The sequence below is a fragment of the Eucyclogobius newberryi genome, unplaced genomic scaffold (genome assembly GCF_026437365.1).
Source record: "Eucyclogobius newberryi isolate DKJ021-1_F unplaced genomic scaffold, fEucNew1.0.hap1 SCAF_16, whole genome shotgun sequence".
NCBI classification, from domain to species: Eukaryota; Metazoa; Chordata; class Actinopteri; order Gobiiformes; family Gobiidae; genus Eucyclogobius; species Eucyclogobius newberryi.
Window position 1 is genome coordinate 23,185,324 of NW_027315790.1, and position 22,535 is coordinate 23,207,858.

The window sequence follows — 22,535 nt, forward strand, 5'->3', positions numbered from 1 at the left end:
GTCAAATATTATCTTTGGTGGTAATTGATGTGAGAAGTTTCAGATCAACTGTTGTAGACAGATACTAAATACTTGAATTCATTTTTTTTATCATACAATTCAAGAATGGTTACTGATTATAAAAAATAAATAAATAAATATGATCTGTATGTTCTTAACTTCACCTGTCAGTGGCTGTAATGTAATACCTGATCGGATATTACGCTCTCTCTCCGTCTTAGTTATTATTATTGACGCTGTTAATATTCGAGACGCGTGGTTGGATGGTCACCCTCCTCACCGGCGTCTGATCTGCGTTCCTATTTGCTACGAGCTCCTGAAGTTGCAACGCCCCGCCCCCAATGAAGCAATAGGCGGGACAAACCGGACCGGAGCAGTCCACATGCCCCTCCCACAGCGGCCTCAGCGAATGGGCGTCGTAAAAGGTGACCCGGCCCTTCTCGAAATCCAGGCACACGCCCAGCCGGGGGGGCAGCGGGTAGGTGACGCCCGCCGGCGCTGAGGGGGCGTTGCCGTTGGCGATGGAGTCACGGGTGCTGTTGCCGTGGTTGTTGTTGCTGTGGTGATAGTTGTGCTGGGGCAGGTAGATCTTTCCCATCCCCATCGTGAGGAAGCAGAAGGGCGGGGCCGAGTCCACGCCGTCCTCTGCGCCGCTGTCATGGCCGCTGTCTGGGTCGTAGCTGGAGAGAGACATCAAACTTTCAAATGTGTCAATCTAATCTTACTTTTTATACATGCGTTCGCACATCCGGGAACTTGTGCAGTGGCAACCGAGTCCGCCATTTTGAAAGGGGCACAACAGCACGTCTACTACATACGAAATCCAGGAAATATGAGGCCAAAATGCCAAAAACCTGCTTAATCTGTTAGGACATTGTTCTGTTAGGACTGGCCAGGAAATGATAGCTTTGTCGTGTACCTTAGTTTGCCGTTATCGTTTAAAGAATCAAAGTATTTGTAGCTCATTATGCCGTAGAAAGTGTTGTTTTTTATATATCGCGTGCCCCTTTTAAAATGGCCGCTATGGGGAAGTCCCGGCTGTGTGACGTCACCGCAAACGCATGTATAGTTACGTTTAGAGAGAAGAAACACGACAATGTCACAATTCATTCACGATTATTGACACTTTGACCAAACAACTGTGTAATGCCTAATTCACTTTTATTCACACGTTTAACAGATAAAAAAAAAAGTACTTTATACATCGTTTTACTTTTTTGGAGCATAGATTGAACTGAAATTACTCATTGTGCTGCTTATGATTGTCACGATTATTATTTTTCAGTTCTTAAGATTTATTGTGACCTAATAATCACGATAAACGATTAACCAAATATCTTTAAATCCCTACTAAAGACGTGGCAAGACCAGAAAACAACAAAGATCTTTTATACCTCGAGCGATTGATTTATTCTTAGATTTAGAGTATTTATAATGATACAATTTATAGGAATGTTTGATCTTTTTTCTGATTCAGGATTAGCATAATAGCAATGTCTCCTGCGATTGAGACGAAGATTGAGATGGTTTGAATTTGATACTTGATATGTAAATGGGTAAGAGTTACCTGCAGGCCTAGAGTAAGACCATAGAGGATATTTATGAATTTACCAAAACGTGTAAAGTTAGTAAACATGATACACTGGATTAGGTTTAGCGAGGGACAGAAGGGAACAGCCCAAATAAGACATAATAAGTGGTGAAAAGAGTAACGAAAATGTAAAAATAAAAATAAATCTATGTAACACGTATTTTGAATCTGTTTTTTAATGCAAAACTTGATTAATTTAGCTATTTAACGCTGAATTAAGCCATTTTAAATCACAATCCACATATTCTCTGAGCACCGGCCAATCAGAGTGTTGTTTTTGTGTGTTTGTTGGCACAAAAAGAAGCAGAGACAACAGTGAGATTGAATGAATGAGTGTTGCATTTGAGACTTGAACTGTACTCAGTGACTCCTATGATTTTAATATGTGACTAATTACAAATGCATGGCAAGAATTATACTCAATTACAAGTATAAGAACAAAAGAATCGTCTAAAAATGGTCTAACTTTTCACCCTTGCAGTCAACACTTACCGTGGACTGGCCATGTCTTGTGGAAGGTGAAACCACTCCTGTAGTTTGGACTCCAGACCCACACCCACCTGCTCACAAACAAAAGCATTATTGACTCTGTGATGCTTCTTATCCAATGTAAATCTAGATTATTGCCCGGGTTTTATACAATATAATGTGGGTTAAATGCCTGTTACTGAATAGACTTACAGACTCACCCAAGATACAGTGCACAATGTCCCTTTCATGAATGTTTAGTCAAGAAAGCATTTATTTCGATGCAGTTTGAAACCAAAAACCTCAACGAATATGATTTGCTTGTATTCCTCTCAATAAAATAACAGATTTGGAAAATACTACACATATATTGCACCCATTATTGTCGAAAGTGAAATGAATTAATCCATCTCTATCTCAAATGGAAAATCCAAACTTTAATGGAGAAAACATTGCGGCATTTCATTCATTTTATTCATATTGTGTGTTTTATCAAATTATAGTACAATAACGGCACTTGAGAGAGAAAAGCATTAGTCACAGTTGAACAGGATTTTTGGCAGACAAACGCATTTGTGGAGATGATAAACGGCGTCTTCGCACAGAGATGGAGCAGTCTAGACACCTATCAGGGCGTGTGATTGAATTTATAACAACGGCTCCACAATAAAATAATAAAATAATTTTCAGAAGGCTTTGTTTAAAATTGAACTGACTTGGTGTGTTTCATGCTAACCCCTCAGTTTATAACAAACTCCAAAACTATTCATGACTTTACAAATGACTTTATCTTGCTACGGGCGCCATTTTGGGAACTTGTTTTTGTTACATCACTTATAATCTATTTCAGCATTTCACTTTTTAACAAGGAAAGTTCAGATTAAGTACACAGAAGAAGTAATTGGTTAAAATTATTGTTTAATTTGACATTTTATTATCTAGTCATTATTATTGCTGCGGGATCATGAAAAAATAATAATAACTATACACATTGAAAATAAACTAAATATCTTTATTAAAGTCCAAACTATATTAAACATGATAACACTTATTTATAAAGCCCTTTAGAACAGTCAAGGTGAACAAAGTGTTTTCTAATCAAATCAAGACAATATAAAACCACACAAAACAAACTGTACAAAGTGTCAATCTCATAAATGTTAAATCTTTTCCACAAAACATGATTATAATTAAAGTGCATATGACAGGATTGTGTGTTTTTCTAATTATCACTTAATTTGATAGTGTCTGTGGTAAATATGTATGACTGTTGCAGCCAAGTTGCAGTTTCTGAAGAAAAAATGAAAAGTAAAAGTTGAAAATGACAGAAAGTAGCTGAGTTCAAAACTGAGTTCCTCTGTGATGTCATCAATGAGCGACATCTCATCCAAAAACAACAAGCTATTGAAATAAAGTTGTTGTGAGATATTATTATGTCAAATCATAACTAATGTGCAATTTATATGAATTTGGGCTTTTTTTTACAATATTTTTTTTACAATATGTTTGCTAGGTAACAGTTGTGGGTACAATTATAATCATCGGCAAAATGGTAAAACTTGTGAAATTAGGCTAAATCTTTAGTAAAATCTGAAATATAATTGTGCTCCCTACGTTTTAGTGAACTGTGTAATCTCATCTGCACTTTACGATCCTTTACCTTGACCAGGTAGGACCCGGGCTCCACTGAGCATGCCCAGTAGTGTCGTCCCTGCGTGATGGCGACGTCCCCCACCAGAAGGTCAGAGGTCAGGTGACAGGAAGTGAGGGCGTGGTCGGCGGCCTGCAGCAGAGACAGTCCTGGGACGCTGCGGGCACAACGCTGCTCCTTCGTCACCACCAGCCGGTCGGCATGGAGACCCCAGCGAGAGTCCAGGTAAAAGTTAAGCACTGGGAGGAACAAGGACGGAGGAGACGAGGAAGGAGGACAAGGAGGTAAAGATGTAGGATAGACATTCAAGAATACAATAGGACGATATACACAGTAGGAAAGGTTTGATTTCCTTGTGTTGCGGGAGATTTAAGGTGGGAAATATTGAAAAAAAAAATCTCTCTCTTAATCAAAGCTGTCAGCGATTCTTTTTATTATTAGTGAGCCAGTCCAACATGTTTTTCTATTGTTGAAATATGGTGACTCAAGGCTCCAAGATAGAGATTATGTATGAATAAAGTGTATTATTGATGAAATCCAGAAGCTGTTTATTATTTTTGACATTTAGATTTAATAATGCAGCTGTTTTTGGTATAAAAAGGTCTTTTCATACGTGTTTGTCATTATCAAAATACGACTATGACTATTTCATATAGTCAATAGTCACGATTAGTTGATTAATTGTTGCAGCCCAACTCTCAAATGTCCAAGAAATTATGATCAAATAATATTAGTATTGCACCACAAAAGTGAAGAAAGCTCACTCTATACAGTATTAAACCCTTTTTCAACATTACACTGTAAGTTTAACTATTATGGATCATGTACTATAATATTGATATTCTAATTTTTATTTTCTCTATTTTTTATTTTATCTCAAAAGACAAATACACTAACATGTAGACATTATATTCCCCACCTCAAGTGACAATTACATCTTTTTACACATTTTCACAGAACAATAAAAAGATGTAATTGTATCTTTGGCAACACAGAGAAACCAGAACAGGACCAGCAGCAGGAGGAATCGACATTTATGGAGGAGGAACTTGGAGTAGGCAGGCGCCCCTCCCACCAGCGCCGATGACTCAGGGAGAAAAAAGGCAGATATCGAAAAAGGCCTAACAGTTGGGACTTTTGTTCAAATACAATTAACAGAGGATTTATAAGCAATAGCAGAGGGGAGGAAAACAGCCTACGGGGGACGACACAATCACCGCATCACCAAAACCACTGAACGCCTGGGATCCGTGTTGTTAAGCGCCTCGTCTTAACAAACTGCAGACCTCATCGGCTTTGGGACGGTTACGGGAGGAGAGTGGGCTGTAAAAGGACGTAATGAGGATGACAACAACAAGAAGAGCCGTGTGGGATACGCGAGGTTTGAGGGATAGTTTGGGTTGGACGTCAAAACTCAAGGGTCAAATCACATCTGCATTTTGTCTACTTAAATCTGAATTATTAGGCTATAGATTGTGATATAAGTATTTTATGTATTCACAGTATGTTCACAGTTCTATAAGAGAATGGACCGTCTGTGAGACCACTTAATTAGAAATTAACCATCTTGTAAATGGGACTTCTGAATACACTTGAAATACCGTATTTATCATTTATCAAGCTATACATTAATTCAGTAAATGAATATGAAAGTTTTAGGTCATATTATTCAGCCATGTGGTGGAAATAATGCATTTTAGGATGGCAAAATTATTTGGTTAATTGATCATTGTGATTATTCAAGTCACAAAATAATCGTAAGAACCAAACAATAATAATTGTGACTATTTTAGAAGCAAAATTGAATATTTTTAATTCAATCTATAGTTAGCTGTTTTTGACACATTTACGTTTGTTTGGTCATTAAATTTCACAAAGAATGAAACAAGAATGAAAAGATTTAACTGTGGTTTTGTCTCTGTAATTGTGAATAATAGTGAAATAATAACATTTGATATCGTGACACCTGTATTTCTAGGCTTATTATAAGGCTATAGTGCTGAGAATAGCAAATATAAATTATTTAGAAATATTTATAAAACCAAAATGTTATGGCACAATATATAAACTATTCTTGTTAGTGTTTTAGTTGAGCTTGATTCCAAAAATACAACTTACAAATGTTAATTAAATGGCACTAAAAACATGACAAACAAACATAATAGTATATCTTCTAGTCTGATTCATGGAGCTGAGGTTGACGAAAAATAGGATAAATACAGAATCCTCTTACGTTCAGATGGAGGCGGCAAAGTGGAGCTCAGAGGATGACATGAACAAAGCTGAGATGGAAATCGTATAAGGACGGAAATAAAGAGACGAAGAAAAACAACGACGATGAAGGTAGAAAGATAAAGAGAGGATGGACAGAAAGAAGGACAATTATTCAGAAGTCTTATCAATGGGAACAGTTTCTGAAATTGTTACTGATGATGATAATATTGTGTGTTTTGAGATGAATGGGCGTCGGGTGACAGGAGGATTTAATGAGGCAGCGTTGTGGCTGTCGCGCACCTCTCGCCATTTTAGGCTATTACCAGTTCAAACCGAGAATTAAAGAAAAGCTTTTACACAACTGCCTGGGGAACAGAAAGAAAGAAAAGAAGTCTGGCATGAAATATCTGCGACAACATCCTTTTAGTCAAGGATTAAATGTAATATCTATAGCTCAGACTAATTAGCTACAGTGTGTTTAACTTTCTGAGTAGCTGCAAGTACAAAGCTGTCCTTGTTTTAGGGAAATAAAAGGTAATTCACAAACGCTTTTGACGAATGTGCATTATTCTTATGACTGTTTGCACCTTAGGCTGATTTGGAAGCTAATTGTAATCTTTCTGAAAAGCCAAGCAATCTACCAGAACATTTACCCTATTTTCCGGACTATAAGTCTTTTTTGGCTATAACCAGCCAAAAAATGCATAATAGAGAAGAAAAAAAACATATATAAGTTGCACTGGAGTATAAGTATAAGTATACAAGTATAAATATAAGTCGCACCCCGGCCAAAACTATGAAAAAAAGGTGCAACTTATAGTCCGGAAAATACGGTAACTCTGAATGCACATTTAAACTCCTACACTGGTCACTGGTTGAGAAAATAATTGCGAATAACAATAACATCATGATAATTGAATCAGCAATTTTAATTTGAAAATAAAATTTCCATGTTTAAACAACTATTATAGAATTGTTATATAAGTAATGTGTTTTTTTTGTTTTTTCTGCTGATAAAAAGGCAATTATCACAATTAAAAATCAAAATGTACACCGAACAATCTGATTTTTTATTGTTTAATGTCTCTACCACTGGGTTTTCAGTTTTTTTTCAGCTATTTGCGGTGTTTTTGTGTATTTGTTAACAGCGACCGGTCAGCTCTAATATTGTAAAGTTTTCATCTCAGACAAAACACCTCGCACCAAACTTTGAGAACAGCTGTAGGAGCGATTACAGTTTGTAGGACGAGCTAAATTGTTCGGCGGTGTTGGATATTATTGGAGTCAAAGGCTAGCTCTGAAAACAATACAGTAAATCTATAGTACAGTTAATACACAGCAATGCAATAACAGATTTTCTTTTCAGGGCAAATCTTCTGGCACCAGCTAAATGCACTTCATTATCAGGCATCAAAATTAATTAAAAAGTGTCAACGTTTTATATATATATAACTTCCTTCTTGTAGCTGGCAACCGTTATGGGCAAATGCCTAAAGCCAATTTAATCAACAACAACAGATTATTTAAGATCAAATTAATGAGTTTTCTAAGCCTCAATCACAAGTATTTTATCCCACGTCTGATTTACATTTTGTTTTAATGGGATGTGGAGTAATTAGTGTTAGTATTTGACTGCATTCATCCATACATCATACATATTTCACAGTCTTTTATGTTTGTGGTGGATGGTTTTGTGTACTATTCAGCCTTATAAACTTGTGGCTCCTCATTTATTACGTATTCATTTACTTTGTTTGGTTGTTGACAATTATAGCTAACTTATAATCCATTATAACTTTATTACTTGTTTTATAATTTTGTTTTATGTTACGAAAACTACATGAAACACACGGTTTGCACTTCATTCATTCTGTGTTAGGTTTAAAGGGAAGTTTACCCGTTATGTAATGGCTTGTGTAAACGTTTGAAATGAACAGACCCATCACCAGGTCAAGTTACAGGTCAGAGCTGCGGAGAGGCAAGCCCGCTTTCAGTGAGAATGAGTGTTTTTGAGGTATTTTCTAACAAAAAACACACATGTAATTAGATATATGCAAGCTAGATTTGTTAAAAGCCATTCGTCATCCCAAAAAACAAACACAAGCTTCGTGGGGAGCATTTTCGGTTGCTGCCCCGCGGCTACGGAAACGGTTGCCTTTAAAGATTAGACCAGCTTTCTGTTTTCAAATTACTTTTTAAAATGTGTTGGCGTTTAAGACTGCGAGTTTCTAGAACACACTGGGCCTTGTTGACCTTTTTGCAGGTTTGACACTTTTTTACTCTGTTACTCTGTTACTATGTTACTATGTTTACGACACTATGTTTACGGCACACCAGCCTTTACAAAGAGCTTTGATGGATTAAGTTGGCATGGCGGGGCATTCCAGGCAAAGAAGAGTTACATAGTGCACCATGTCGTTGGTCCTACCTGGAGCGGGGGGCGTGTGCAGATACACCTCCTCGCTGTACTCTCCGTATCCCGCCTTGTTGCAGCCTCTGACCCTCAGCACGTACACGCTGTCCATCTCCAGCCGGTCGATCACGGCGCTGCTCCCGGTCACTTCGTCCATCCTCTGCCAGCCCCAGCGGGCGGCGGACAGACCCCCTCTCATCCCCCCACGCGCCCCTCCTCCTGGGACCACCCCGCGGCGACGATACTCGACCGAAAAGTGCCAGGCCGGGGACGACTCCGGAGGCAGGCGCCAGCACAGGTAGAGCTGGTCGTAGGCAAGAGAGCGCTGGGTATCGATGACGGGAGCCTGAGGAGCTGAGAGGGGAGGGAGAGGGGGAGAGAGAGGGGGGAGAGAGAGATGGGGGGAGGGGGGAGAGAGGGGGGGGGAGGGGAGAGAGAGGGGGGGAGAGAGGGGGGAGAGAGAGATGGGGGGAGGGGGGAGAGAGGGGGGGGGAGGGGAGAGAGAGGGGGGGAGAGAGGGGGGAGAGAGAGATGGGGGAGGGGGGAGAGAGGGGGGGAGAGGGGGGAGAGAGAGATGGGGGGAGGGGGGAGAGAGGGGGGGGAGGGGAGAGAGAGGGGGAGAGAGAGGGGGGAGAGAGAGATGGGGGGAGGGGGGAGAGAGGGGGGGGAGAGAGGGGGGGGAGAGGGGGGAGAGAGAGATGGGGGGAGGGGGGAGAGAGGGGGGGGAGGGGAGAGAGAGGGGGAGAGAGAGGGGGGAGAGAGAGATGGGGGGAGGGGGGAGAGAGGGGGGGGAGAGAGGGGAGAGAGAGGGGGGAGAGAGAGATGGGGGGAGGGGGGAGAGAGGGGGGGAGGGGAGAGAGAGGGGGGGAGAGAGGGGGGAGAGAGAGATGGGGGGAGGGGGGAGAGAGGGGGGGAGAGAGAGGGGGGGGGGAGAGGGGGGAGAGAGGGGGGGGAGGGGAGAGAGAGGGGGGGAGAGGGGGGAGAGAGAGATGGGGGGAGGGGGGAGAGAGGGGGGGAGGGGAGAGAGAGGGGGAGAGAGAGGGGGGGAGAGAGAGGGGGAGAGAGAGGGGGAGAGGGGGAGGGGAGAGAGAGAAGGGGGGAGAGAGAGAGAGAGAGGGAAGAGGGGTGTTAGTTTGTTGTTTGTTGTTTGCTGTAGTAGTAGTAGTAGTAGTAGTAGTAGTAGTTGTAGTAGTAGTAGTAGTAGTAGTAGTAGTAGTAGTAGTAGTAGTAGTAGTAGTAGTAGTAGTAGTAGGTCAGTCAGTAAATCATTATTTTAAATAATGTTCCAACCGCTGAAACAGCTCCATTAATTGCTCTCTGTTTCTCTCTCTCTCTCTTTTCATCTTTTTCTTTCTTTTTTTACGGTATAGCGTATATCACATACTTTGAAAATGTACAACTACAGTAAGTGGCAGTAAATGCACCTTTTCAGTTGGCTGCCAGTCGCCATTAAAATCAACAACAACAACAACAATCATAATTGCCTGTTTAATGCCATCACCGTAATAAACAACTGATTTTAATGTACGTGTTTTATTTATGAAAATCACTCCATGATATTTCATATCTCTGCCACTGTCATTCAGAGCCTAAACTTGACTCATAATCACAGCTAAAGGGGTTTTCTGAGCCTCAGTTACAGGACAAAACAGGATTAACTCAAACATGAAGGAATCAATGAAATCACAACTTTGCCTAAGATAATGAGGAGTAAATACTTAAGCTCATTTAAGTAGATTTAGCATAATATGTCTCATTTGAGAGTAGAATTAATGTAATATTTTAATTAAATGATGGGATAAAGTGAATTTCAGGTCCTTTCAGTGCTTCTACGCTGCTTTATCATATAGTGTAACTCTTCAGTCTTATGAATGACTCACTTACAATTACTTCAGGAACATTTGCTTAAATAATACAAGACTCTGAGTAGTTTCAGACTTTTACTCTTACTTGACTATTTGTCCCTCTTCCCACTCTGAGTAAGTTTGCTGTTTTTCATTTCCTTTATGACTTATGTTAATTATTTACTGTTTTGTCCTTCCAAATTCATTCATCACAAATCACAGTTGTATCAAGACAATGAATCTACTGTAACTTGAGCAGCAGTTTCACCGTATTCCTTTATTTATTTATTTTTATTGTCATTTTGTGACTCAACATGACATGACACTTCTGGTGAGAATACAGTAAATACATTGCTCAAGAACGTGTTACATACATTTATAGCTGGGAGGTTTGATAAAGCTGTAACTACGGCAACAAAGGGCAGTATTAAATGTAATCATGACATGTTCCCTTGAGGTTTGGGAAGCATCCTTCACCTGTCGCATGTTTTACCTTTCCTCCTTTACACGCACTCTGGGTTTCCTCCAAACTAAATCTACGCAATCAGTGGAAGTGTTTGACTCCCTTCAGGTCTTATCTGTCTCCTCTGGCGCCCCCGTCCCGTCCGCCCCGTCCCGTTCGCCCCGCCTCGTCCGACCCGCCCCGTCCCGTACCGACCCATCCCGAGTGGTACCTTGGATGAAGTTGAGCTCGGTGAGGAGTTTGAGCTCTTTGGAGACGTCCAGCTGAAAGTGTCTGAACGAAGGATCCGCCGCCAGCGAGAAATGCTGCAGGTTCTCGATGGCTTGTCTCAACCTGTGACGGAGGAAGAGGAGGAAGAGGAGGAAGAGGAGGAAGAGGAGGAAGAGGAGGAAGAGGAGGCAGATGAGGCAAAGGAGGCAGAGGAGGAAGAGGAGGAAGAGGAGGAAGAGGAGGCAGAGGAGGAAGAGGGAGTGTTTGCTGAATGTCTCCCAGATATGAGCATGTCAGATAAGGAAAATGACTGAATGTACTTTTCCAAACGTTTATCGTAAGAGAGTTTTCTTCTTTCCGTTTGGCTTTTTCTAGTTTACACTAATCACACTAAACACACTAAACACACTAAACACACTAATCACACTAAACACACTAATCACACTAAACACACTAAACACACTAAACACACTAAACACACTAAACACACTAAACACACTAATCACACTAATCACACTAAACACACTAAACACACTAAACACACTAAACACACTAAACACACTAAACACACTAATCACACTAAACACACTAAACACACTAATCACACTAAACACACTAAACACACTAAACACACTAAACACACTAAACACACTAAACACACTAATCACACTAAACACACTAAACACACTAAACACACTAAACACACTAAACACACTAAACACACTAAACACACTAAACACACTAAACACACTAAACACACTAAACATCTAGAATGTAGTCACATGTTTTAATGTCATACTGTCTCCATGGAGAGGGAGTGGGCAATATGGTGATAAAAATCTAATTCCTGTGACAAAGTGTTATTCTGGTGAACATTCCTCTTGAATGCAGCTCTGTGCTCCAACAAAGACTTTTTCTCACCCACGCCTCATATTTGTCCCTGATGAAATATTAAAGGAATAACAGAAGTTTTTTGCTGCACAGTCGGAGTCATTTCCTCGTGATGGGAGGCGGCTTCTTGGAAAGAACAGGAGGGTGTTTTTTTTAAAGGGACAAACAGTCGCTTGAATTCTCAACTCAGCCAAAAATCCTCTATTATTCCTTTATATCATGATCTGGCTTCAAGAAAATAGTGATGTGACAGCTCAGGTTTTATGCCAGCATATTCCTGCTGCACATTTACATACACCAGCGTTTCTATGGCTTCTGTCAGATGTCACGTTGTCACTCCTCCAGAATTAACCATAATTTGCCTCGGGCCCAAACATCTGCTCCTGCCACAGACCTGTTGTGAGTTTGGCGCGCTGCCTGGACGAAGCAGGGCTGGTCCGTCTCCTTCAGCAGCTCCTGGGTGAACGCCATGAGCCCCGCGTGCTCCATCAGGCTCCTGCGCTCCGACACCTGCCCCGCCAGCGCCTCCCCTCGCCTCTGCCGCGCCCCCTCCAGGGCCTGTGTCAGGGACGAGTGCCGCTCGGCCAGGGCAGCCGTCAGGTCCCGAATGCTCTGGGCCAGCTGCTCCCGGGCCGATACACTGTTCACCTGCAGGGGGCAACAGTGTGCAATGACCCAAGAGTACGAACTGAGGATCGTTCTAGATATTCCTCTGCACTCAGCATTTATTCCTTATCTCTGATTATACAATACTGGTTATAGCCTGACAGTTGTGGAGCTGAACAGTAGTCATGATATTTAACTTTCCCAAATGTTAAAATATATCTTTTAATGTGGAATATTTGGCACAAAGCGGATATGAACTAAGCGGATATGAACTTCCTGCTGAGCGTTATTAAACACATGTATTTTCTCTTTAGACGTTACTAACCTCTGTCTGGGTGATGGCGCTCTCCAGCTGTGTAATCTGAGACAGTACGGTGTCCTGGTTGGAAAAAATGTAGTTCAACTCCTTTGTAATCTTCTCCTGTTAAAATAACACAACACAATAAGAGAGTTAGACAGAGATTCTGTTGAAACGTTGACTTGAAAGCTTCTCTTTGTTGCCCTCTAGAGGATCATTTGGTGAAGTCTTTCTGAATAACAGGTCTGATAATATACTACTCACTCAATACAGATTTAAAACGTTTACTTGGACTTGGAAAGGGCGACTTATGTCCGTAAAGTTAAGTTTTTTAATGCCAGCGCTGCTTTCATAATGACCTACTCTTGTGACAGTAAGAAGATGCAAACATTGAATTGCGAGTGACATCAGATTAGTGCAGTTGTACCTTGAGAGCCTGATAGGCCTGGGCCACAGGAAGTATTTTGTGTCCTCCGTGAACTCGTCGCAGTTTACAGAGCGGACACAGGAGGCGCTGACACGACCGACAGTAAAACTGCAGCTTCTCCTGATCGTGCTCTGGACACGTCAAAACCTGCCAAAATAAAAAAATATACCACAAAGTTTCATGCATGGAAAAGGATTTTTGATTTGATATATCATTTGTGTTGTATCTATGTTAAATTGCAAAGAATATAAAGTTGTATAAGTATTAAAAAGAATGGGTGGATCTATTGGGAAGCACAGTTTTTATTCCATCAGAACCATTGTTACAACATTATTTTCACGTTTAAATAAAGAGTTGAGCGTGACCTTTGGCCTGAAGTTGAGCGTGGGCGGGATGTGCTCGTGCTGGGCCCGCGGAGTGCCCCACGGGTGGTACAGTTTAAAACACTCGTTACAGAAGTTTGCTTTGCAGTCGGCGCAGCCCTTTGTGGCCTCGAGCGCGTGAGGAGCTTTACAAAACTGACACATGACAGCCACACTGCCCAGGCTCACGGTGTGACGGTATCTGGGGACAGAAGAAGCATTCAGTGATTACAAAGGAAGATTGAATGATTAATGGTTGAAATACACTGTAATAATACACGTTTCAGAATTTTGAAGAGGTTTTGTGTCACTTGGATGAGATTTTGGACTTAAGATAGTTTGAAATACACAGGTAGTGAACATTTAGCATTGTGTTCTGGAGTGATTTAAATGCACACATTAGGGTTTTGCCATTTAGACTAACGCAGAATGATGACTCTTATCCACTCGACCGTAAAAGACACATTCAGCCATAGTAGCACCTCAGTGTAGCACGCTTTACTCCAGTGTTTCACAGCTCAGCCAATCCTGAGTCATCACAATCGCTGTTATCTCACTCCTGTTTCGGAACAATTATACGCAGCCAAACTACTCAAAAAAAAGCATTATGTTATAGCCTTTTAGCCCTATACAAAAAAAAACTGTGATGCACTGGTGTTTTCTGAAACCTTTGCATCCAAACAGTGCTACTTTTGTTCAAAATCTATTCCATTCTAATTTAGTCCTGATATTTGGTCCTTTTTGACGCGGCGTGTGTTGTTTTTTGCTCTAAATCGTGATGTTTTAGTTGTAATTGTAACTCAAATTTGGTCATTCTTGATAATGTGAGCAACTTTTCCGTTTCCCCTGTTCTCGCAAGCTTTTTATTGTGAAAGTGGAAGTGATGGAAGAAGAATTCTAAATCCCGGCTGTAGCGTGTGCTCCAAAGTATTTGCCGCCATCTTTAATGCAGCTCAGATTGTCGATGGGACGCGTCCAGAGCACATCGTACAGCCAAACGTCCCTCGCGTCACTTCCACTTTCACAATAAAAGCGAGCAGAAAGGGAAGAGCACACGTTAGGCCGAGCCCACCTCTCGACTATCCTCTCCAGGGTGAGGTTTCGGAGGCACTCGGCGAGGCCCCGCTCCCCCAGCTCCACGTCCCGGCGGCAGGTCCCACAGGGGAACATCATGATCAGAGGAGGGCCGTCTTTACGCCTCCTCCCGCCATAAGGAGAGCGCTGCAGACCCGGGGAGGGCGGGTGCGGACCTGACGGCAACACAACACAGAGGAGCATATGTGAGACAGTGTGTCAAACATTTCTACCGTATTTTCCGGACTATAAGTCGCACCGTTTTTCATAGTTTTGGCCGGGGTGCGACTAATACTTATATTTGTACTTATATATTTATACTTATATTAGCCGCATTTCATACTCCAGTGTGATTTATATGAGTTTTTTTCTATATTTTGCATTTTTTGGCTGGTGCGACTTATAGTCTGGAAAATACGGTATATCATTTGGATGAATAAAGTCTTACGCTAATATTTTTATTTTTTCAGTCATAGAGCAACATTGAGTCAATAAAGTTATAGGCTAATCTTTACTTTTTCCAAAACTATTTTTGGTTTTGACCTGATGTAAACACATAACTGTTTTTCTTTTTTCCAGTTTGCAAATTTGTGAATTGTAAATTGTGAAAAACATCAATCAATGTTTTTTTTTATTTCAGTCATAGCAACAACAACAACAACAACAACAACAATACATCCATTCATAACCCATTTATTTATTTTCTTTAGCTTTTTCAAATTTAATTGAAAATACTAATTGACCATGTTTAGTGTCATGAATAGACAAACATCAGTTTCATATGTCCAGATGATTTGTCTATAATCATGTTTTTTTCAGGCCACAATATAATTGTAAGAAGTAAAAAAAAAAATAGAAGCTAAATTAAATATGTTTCATTAAATTTTTTGTTTGAAAATGCATTTAAATTCAAAGCATTTTTTATATCTGGCTGTTTCTTTGACATTAACTTGGTCACAAACTTGAGGAATGGGAATGAAAGAAAATGTTAGATTTGACTATTGTTTGGTTCAGTAATGGTGAACAACAGTTAAAGCCACAGAGAGCTCTCACCTGAGCGTAGCACCCTGTCGATGGGCCTCTGGTCGGCCTTGGGCGTGGGTCTGCGAGCCCCTCGAGGAGAGCGTGTGTTGGGGGTGGATGCTGGTGAGTTGGGCTCTGGAGGAAGGTCAGGAGGAGGGTAACCGTTGGCCACCAGGACCTCAGAGGCACACATGAGGCAGACGTTGTGCTGGCAGGGCAGGACCACGGGCTGCTTCACAATGTCTTTACACACCAGACAGTGCAGCTCGTGCTCCAGGCTCTTCATGTTGGACTGTAGGGGGCAGCAGAGACACAGCTGCTTAGGGTTTTGCTAAACTATTGCTTAGCATTCGTATTGTAAATTAAGTTTCCACTCCACAGATTTGGGGCCTCATTTATAAAAGAGTGCGTCAAATTGTATTTGAAAGCGTGCAAACCGCAACGTAAAAAACTCAAAACCGTAAAAAGAACTGACCATTTCTAAAAACCCGTGCAGCACACCTGAGCACACTTCCCTTCTCCTGAATCCCAACACCCCTTACTTCTGTGCTGCACCAATTCCTCATGAGTCTCCACCCTGAACCCGCCCTGAGCACGCCCTCCATCCATCCTCTTCCGCTTATCCGGGGACCGGGTCGTGGGGGCAGCAGTCTAAGCAGGGACTCCCTCTCCCCAGACACTTCCTCCAACTCCTCCGGGGAGATCCTGAGGCGTTCCCAGGCCAGCCGAGAGACATCGTCCCTCCAGCATGTCCTGGGTTTCCTCTGGGCCTGAGAGACCTGTCCCCAACCTGAAGGTGTAGGGACACGACCTTCTCGTTCACTGGGGTGAACTCCAACACATGGCGGCTGAGGGGCCATTAGCAAGCCCACACCAGCCCCGCCCACACCAGCCCCGGCGCCTCTCCCCGCGGGCAACACCAGAGAAGTGGAGCGTCCAGCCCCTCTCGAGGAGATGGGTTCCAGAGCCTGAACTGTGCGTGGAGATGAGGCCGACTCTGCACGGGCCCTTTACGGTCCAAAGTTTGTGTTTCACTCCGCATATTTTCACGTTAAGTATTTTTTTTTATATGGATCACACTCCTTGCGTAAGAAAAAAAAGCGTACGCACATTTTGTTTTTTGTGTATCAGGTTTTATAAATGAGGCCCCTGACCTATAACGTGGCGTCACCTGCTTCACAGAGATATGTATATTTAGACAGACAGAGCAATAACATCGTCATGGAGTCGAGCAGGTGCCACCACAAAATTAAAAGTATTCAAAACTGACTTTGTAAAATTCAGTTGCTACTTAAGAATATCTTTCACTGTTCAGTTTTCAGTTTACAAAGTCATCCTGCTGATGTTTTATCCGACATGGAATAAAAATAGACTGGAGTAGAGAGGGCACAGCAGAGAAGAGCAATGAGAAGATGTCCTCAGCAAGACATGGGGCATGATTCACATGAAATATGGATAAAGACATCAATATTTCAGTCTCTGACTCGCTCAAGGTGGAACTCTAAGTCCAGCAAGCTGCATAAACAGGCCCATGTTTCACTCATCACTCAACACATTTTGAATGAGTTCAGTTTTATTTTAAAAGTGTACTAAGTAACTTTTCTGGTTGGGGAGTCATACCTGCTTGTCTCCATGGATACTATGTCATAGATATTCAAACCTACCTAGCATTAAAACAACAAAGGTCTGTACTAGGCTGACGCTACGAAATAATATGATGAAAATATTAGCTTCCCACACAATCTATTCTGTCAGTTCTGTGTTTTTTTGTCTTTTCACACCTCCTGCCTCACGCTTTGCCATATGTCGTGTTGTGATCGCAGTCACATACAGTTTGCACTCATTCTAATGTTGTTCTAAGTGTCCTCTGTTAATGCACTTCTAATTGGCTTTCTGATTCCTCTGGTCCATTTGCCTTCAGTGGGTCAGTGCTGAGGCAGCGTCATGTCTGTGAGGATTAGAGGTTCAAATGCTGGGCTGTGGAATGAAACGTGTGGCTCAAGGACAACGAGACAAGGGCAAACCTGCTGCGACCGAGACACATACCCTTCAATCCAAAATGACCTGTATCAATCCATATCAGACACATTACACTTTCAATCCAAAATGACCTGTATCAATCCATATCAGACACATTACTCTAAAGGAGCACATCAGGATCGTTTAAACCGCATGACTTTGTACAAAAAAATACACTGCACATCTACAATGAAGTCAGGGTTTTAGTGATAGTGTGGGCTATTTTAATATAACTAGCAAAGTACATAACAGTATAACAGTAAGTATATATTTAGTGGTAATAGCTCAGTGGTAACAGCACTCGTCCAGTCGGAGGTTCGATTCCCGCTCGGACCAAGTTCGGTTGTTGTGTCGTGAGGCAAGACACTCAACCCACATTGTATGGAAGTGGTTTGGACCAATGGCACATGACATCCTTCCTTCCATCAGTCTGCCCCAGGGCAGATGTGGCTACAATAGTAGCTTGCCACCATCGAGTGTGGAGTGAAAAAAGAATGAGAACAGAGTGGGGCTTTTGTGAGGCTTCGATAAGCCTGTAAAGCACATTACAAGTGTAAAGTATTATTAGGCCCGAGCGCCACAAGATGGCGAGAGGCCTATTAATCTCGTAAGGCCGTGCGAAGCACGGCTGCGAAAGTGCGCACGTAGTGCGCACGAAATCGAGCGCGAAGCGCTCGCCCACGTCCAAACACTCACTAACGCACTCCTTCACTCACGCACGCCCTGTGCATACTAATTAGTAGTAGGAAAATGGAACTTTACCGTTGTAAACGGGCGAAGCCCGTGCAAAAGTGCGCACTAAACGAGCACTTTAAATTGGGATGACGACCGCATAAAGCACTCATTTGCGCTAAGTAGCTCACGAATACGTTCCCCATCTCTTGCATGTTCCGTGCATATAAGCATGTAATGCAAAAATTGAACATTATTACTGTATAGAGGGCCAAAAACACAAAGTGGGCGGAGCCCACTCAAAATTAACGAAAGTACCCGTCAGTGACCAGGGACCCACACCATGAGAACACCGAAAATGTATAGTTCATGATATTTGAAAAATGGGAAACATTGTTTTTGCATCAGAATATTATTCTTTCTTTCTTTCTTTCTTTCTTTCTTTCTTCTTCTTCTTCTTCTTCTTCTTCTTCTTCTTCTTCTTCTTCTTCTTCTTCTTCTTCTTCTTCTTCTTCTTCTTCTTCTTCTTCTTCTTCTTCTTCTTCTTCTTCTTCTTCTTCTTCTTCTTCTTCTTCTTCTTCTTCTTCTTCTTCTCGGGACCAACCCCCCTATTTTTCACCCAGTGAACATTGAAGAAAAGTCACAAAAGTTAGCACACCTCTAAAAATCGTGCCTCTCTACATTCTGGCTATTTCCTTTTTCTAAAATTAAAAAAATTGGCGCGTCAGCGCCCCCAAATGTACCAAAAATGCATTGAGAGATGGGAAATGACCCAAAAAAAATCTGATCGTAGAATCATAAAATTTGGCGCAGAGGTAGATGGTGACAAGAGAAGTAAAAAATATTATTACGGCAACGCCGTCCGCCCAACCAAATGTCGGCCATATTGCTTCAAAAATGGCTAAACATGACTTCGGAGTTTTTCCAAACGTCGTACTTTTACGAACTCCTCCCAGGGCGGTGGCCCTAAAAAGCTGAAATTTGGTGAAAATGCTACTGAGGAGTGGGACATCAAAAGTTATTCAAATTACATTGATACCTGTCACGGTCTCTGTGCGGCGAAGCCGCAAACTGTAGCTAGAATTTCAGAAATCTCCCATATTTAAAATTTCTGCCGTTTGCGCAGATAAAGTCCGAATTGCGTCAAATTAGAATCAGTTGTTAAACTCTTTGCCCTAAACCTACTTGAAGTGAAATAAATTCATTTGGCACCACAGCGCCCCCTACAGATTTGATATGGAGGTTAAATATTTAGTTTTGCGAAATTATATGAAATTTGACACACAACTCAATTTTGGCATCCCCATCAAAAAAGTCAATGAGACCCATGTCATAATTGTTATGGCGTTGCCGTAACGATGACCGAAACCTTCCATGTATTTTCCAATGGGGAAATCGCCAGAACATGTTTACACTTTAGACTTTCACGAACTCCTCTTAGGGCGTTAGACATATTAACCTGAAATTTGGTGAGACTCATCTTCAGGGGTGGACCATCAAAAGTTATCCACATTTTTATTCTAAGAGTCACGGTGTCTGTGCGGCAAAGCACATTTTGCTTTTTGATGTAAAACAAAGGGGAGAAGATGTGACAGCGTCACAGATTCAGCAGTAGGCGTAATAAAAGGACAATTGGGGCGCCCTCCTCTTGCGGCGTGGTGGCGGCGGCGGCGTGGCGAGGGCCGATCATTGCCGCTTGCGGCTATATTTATTATTATTATTATTATTATTATTATTATTATTATTAGTTTGGATTTAAATTTTAAAGGTAATTTACAATATATTGGATTTATGAACCGACATATTACAAAGTGGTAAAACAAAAGTATGCTGGTCTTATCCAATAAAATAAGGCATCTGTTACTTTAAATTCTTCTGTTGTCATCACAAAACAAGCTCCTACAACACTTTGTCAATACTCGGTTCATTGATACTTTGGGCTCGTTTGGGGAATACATGAGTTTGGACAATATAACGGTTACACTGTGTAATCAGAACCTGCTTGTGGCAGTGTCGCCGTAGCAGATCATGGCTTTATTGATTTGTTGTCAGGAAACAAAATGCAAACTGCCATAACAATATTGAGCGTTTAGATAAGGATGTTTAGACACTTTGTGGCATTAGAAACCTCTTTACTCAGTCAATGTTGAAACATTATAAAGATGCACTAATACTAATCATTTATTTATACAGCGCCTAGAACACCCACATCACTTTACAGTGCATTATTCAGTCTCTCCACACGTGGTGGTGGTAAACTACTATTGAGGCAGAAGGAAGGGTGCCAATCTGTGCCAGTCTGTGCCAATCTGTGCCCTCAGGCCACCAACACTCACCTAATACAAGGCAAGTGTCTGGCCAAAAGGCACGACAGTTTGCACTAGAGCCACTAAATGCTTTTTTAATTCACTTGATGACATTATGATAATGTGGCAACATAAAGGCAACTCCGTAATAATGTGGTTGTTTGCTCAAGATTATGTCTCATGTGTTGGGCAGGTTTGGACACTTATATATATACTTATATGTATAAAATGTGTTGAAGACCACAGACAGATCTAGAGGCCTGTTATTTATAAAATAATGATGTATTTATGTTTAAAGCTTGTTCAATAATAAAAAGCTTTAAAAATAAATATATTATGATGTATTGTGTGTATGTGTCGAGGAAAGACGGTAGGAGGACATTTGTAAAGACTGGGGCACCGAGAGTAAACTTGACTCTGTTTATAATGTGATGTGGCATAAGCTTATCACAGCAAATGACAAAGAGCATCATTGTAGAAAAAACTCATGCCATTCAGCAGAAAGAGTGACTCCAATCCATGATGATGAAGAAATGATTAAAGCGTGTATGACAATTCACCCAATTCCTGGCAGAATGGGGCTACTGTGAATGATTTGGCCTATATTGAAAAAGTGCATAATTAGCGTGATCAAAATTACCCTCTGTAATCTCAGTGTGTCATTCTCCAATGTCAACTCGGGCCTGTGTCTGTCTGTGCGGCTCCTGTAGCATTTAGCTCGTCGCCATCCCCCTCTGCACAAACAGGGACCACTGCACATTTGCACCCCTCCACAAGCTGCAAGAGCGTCCCTCACGTCTGGACGCAGCAGGGCCACGCAGAGGTCAAAGCAAAGGTCAGAGCAGAGGTCAGAGCAGAGCTGGAGGAGGAGGAGAGAGATGCTGCATGCGTCTTACCTTCACCTGGAGCCTAGGCGCCATGACAGCATAATAAAGTATGGAGGCTCCGCGCTACAGCTCACGGCAGCTCAATGGAAGGGAAGGGGAGGGGGGGGGGGTCTCTGAGGATGCACGGGAAGCAGCGGCGGGACCGGGGGAAAGGCACGGGAGCTGTGGCCACGAGAGGAGACCAGTGCTCCATTGTTCACGCTTTGCGCATCATGATGCTACACTCAGCAGCTTTTTTTGCTCTGGTCCAGCAGTGCCCCGCATCCCGTCTCCATGGAAACCAGCATCCGAGAAACGTGTCATGTTTTTCCTTTTTCTTTTTTGCCCCTGTACCTGGAGCTAAAAGGTTTACATTCACCAAACACAATGGACCGACATCAACCTGAGAAAATGTGTCTGATACGTGTGTGTTTGTGACGGAGGACGCGCGTCTGCGGTGAACGTGTGGCGTCTGATTCATGGCCCATCACGAAAGAGGAGAGGGCCTGGTGCTGATCTGTGTTTCTGGGTCATTCCAAGCGATTCGCACAATGATTGAGACTGAATCAGACGGTGTGGATGCATTTGGTGTTACTGTGTGTTTCGTTCATTCATAATCAATGGTTTTATAAGAGGTTTTATCACACGTTAAGCGCGCGTTACTCACACTGATGCGGCACAAAGCTTCCGTCGTCGGTGGAGCGGCTTTCACGTCCATCTCTGTCACTTGAAAGAAAAAGCCACCTGCTGTCGGCATCATCTGGGAATCCGCGACGAGTTCAGGCCGTGGGCCATATCATCCACCGCGAACCGTCCCGCTCCTCGCGTTTGGAGAACGAACCGGTTGGGAAAACGCGACCTAATTCAGATGAAATAACTGACAGATGGTTGACAGTCAGCGCTTTCCCTCAAACAGATGTGTAAAGGGACTAAATGACGCGCGGTGCGGGTGAATGTGCCGCTCACGTCAGGGTGAATACCGCTGGAGAGAGACGCCTGTAGCAGACGGCCCGCCCCCCGCTGGAGCCGCGCGGTCATGAGGCTGTCATGGATGTGCGCAGCGGCTTCACATGCAGCTCGTGACCGCGGCGCACACGGGACAGATCCACGGCGTTAAACGTGTGGAAATGAGGCTAG

The 22,535-nt window shown here is 42.3% G+C and overlaps 1 protein-coding gene across 2 annotated transcripts; it reads right to left on the reverse strand.

Annotated features, from left to right (window-relative positions):
- Positions 1 to 215: 215 nt before the first annotated feature.
- On the reverse strand, positions 216 to 22,387 carry trim46b (tripartite motif containing 46b). Of its 2 annotated transcripts, none has more exons than XM_072448008.1 (12): positions 22,066 to 22,387; positions 15,566 to 15,827; positions 14,511 to 14,688; positions 13,442 to 13,640; positions 13,077 to 13,223; positions 12,677 to 12,772; positions 12,140 to 12,393; positions 10,856 to 10,977; positions 8,353 to 8,691; positions 3,720 to 3,949; positions 2,084 to 2,151; positions 216 to 680 (listed from the first exon to the last, which is right to left on the reverse strand). In XM_072448008.1, exons 1-12 carry the CDS (start codon positions 22,156 to 22,158, stop codon positions 218 to 220), a joined length of 2,451 nt encoding a protein of 816 aa, XP_072304109.1. In that variant the 5' UTR covers positions 22,159 to 22,387; the 3' UTR covers positions 216 to 217. The 2 variants fall into 2 exon arrangements, with proteins under 2 accessions (XP_072304109.1, XP_072304110.1); XM_072448009.1 differs by lacking the exon at positions 22,066 to 22,387 and adding an exon at positions 21,429 to 21,492.
- Between the last annotated feature and the right edge of the window lie 148 nt (positions 22,388 to 22,535).

Coding starts and splice junctions, on each gene's coding strand:
- trim46b (XM_072448008.1), bottom strand. CDS start 22,158: ATGATGCCGACAGCAGGTGGCTTTTTCTTTCAAGTGACAGAGATGGAC. Junction 3,950..8,352: donor GCACACGCCCCCCGCTCCAG/GTAGGACCAACG, acceptor TGTTCCTCCCAG/TGCTTAACTTTTACCTGGAC. Junction 681..2,083: donor CAAGACATGGCCAGTCCACG/GTAAGTGTTGAC, acceptor GTCTCTCTCCAG/CTACGACCCAGACAGCGGCC.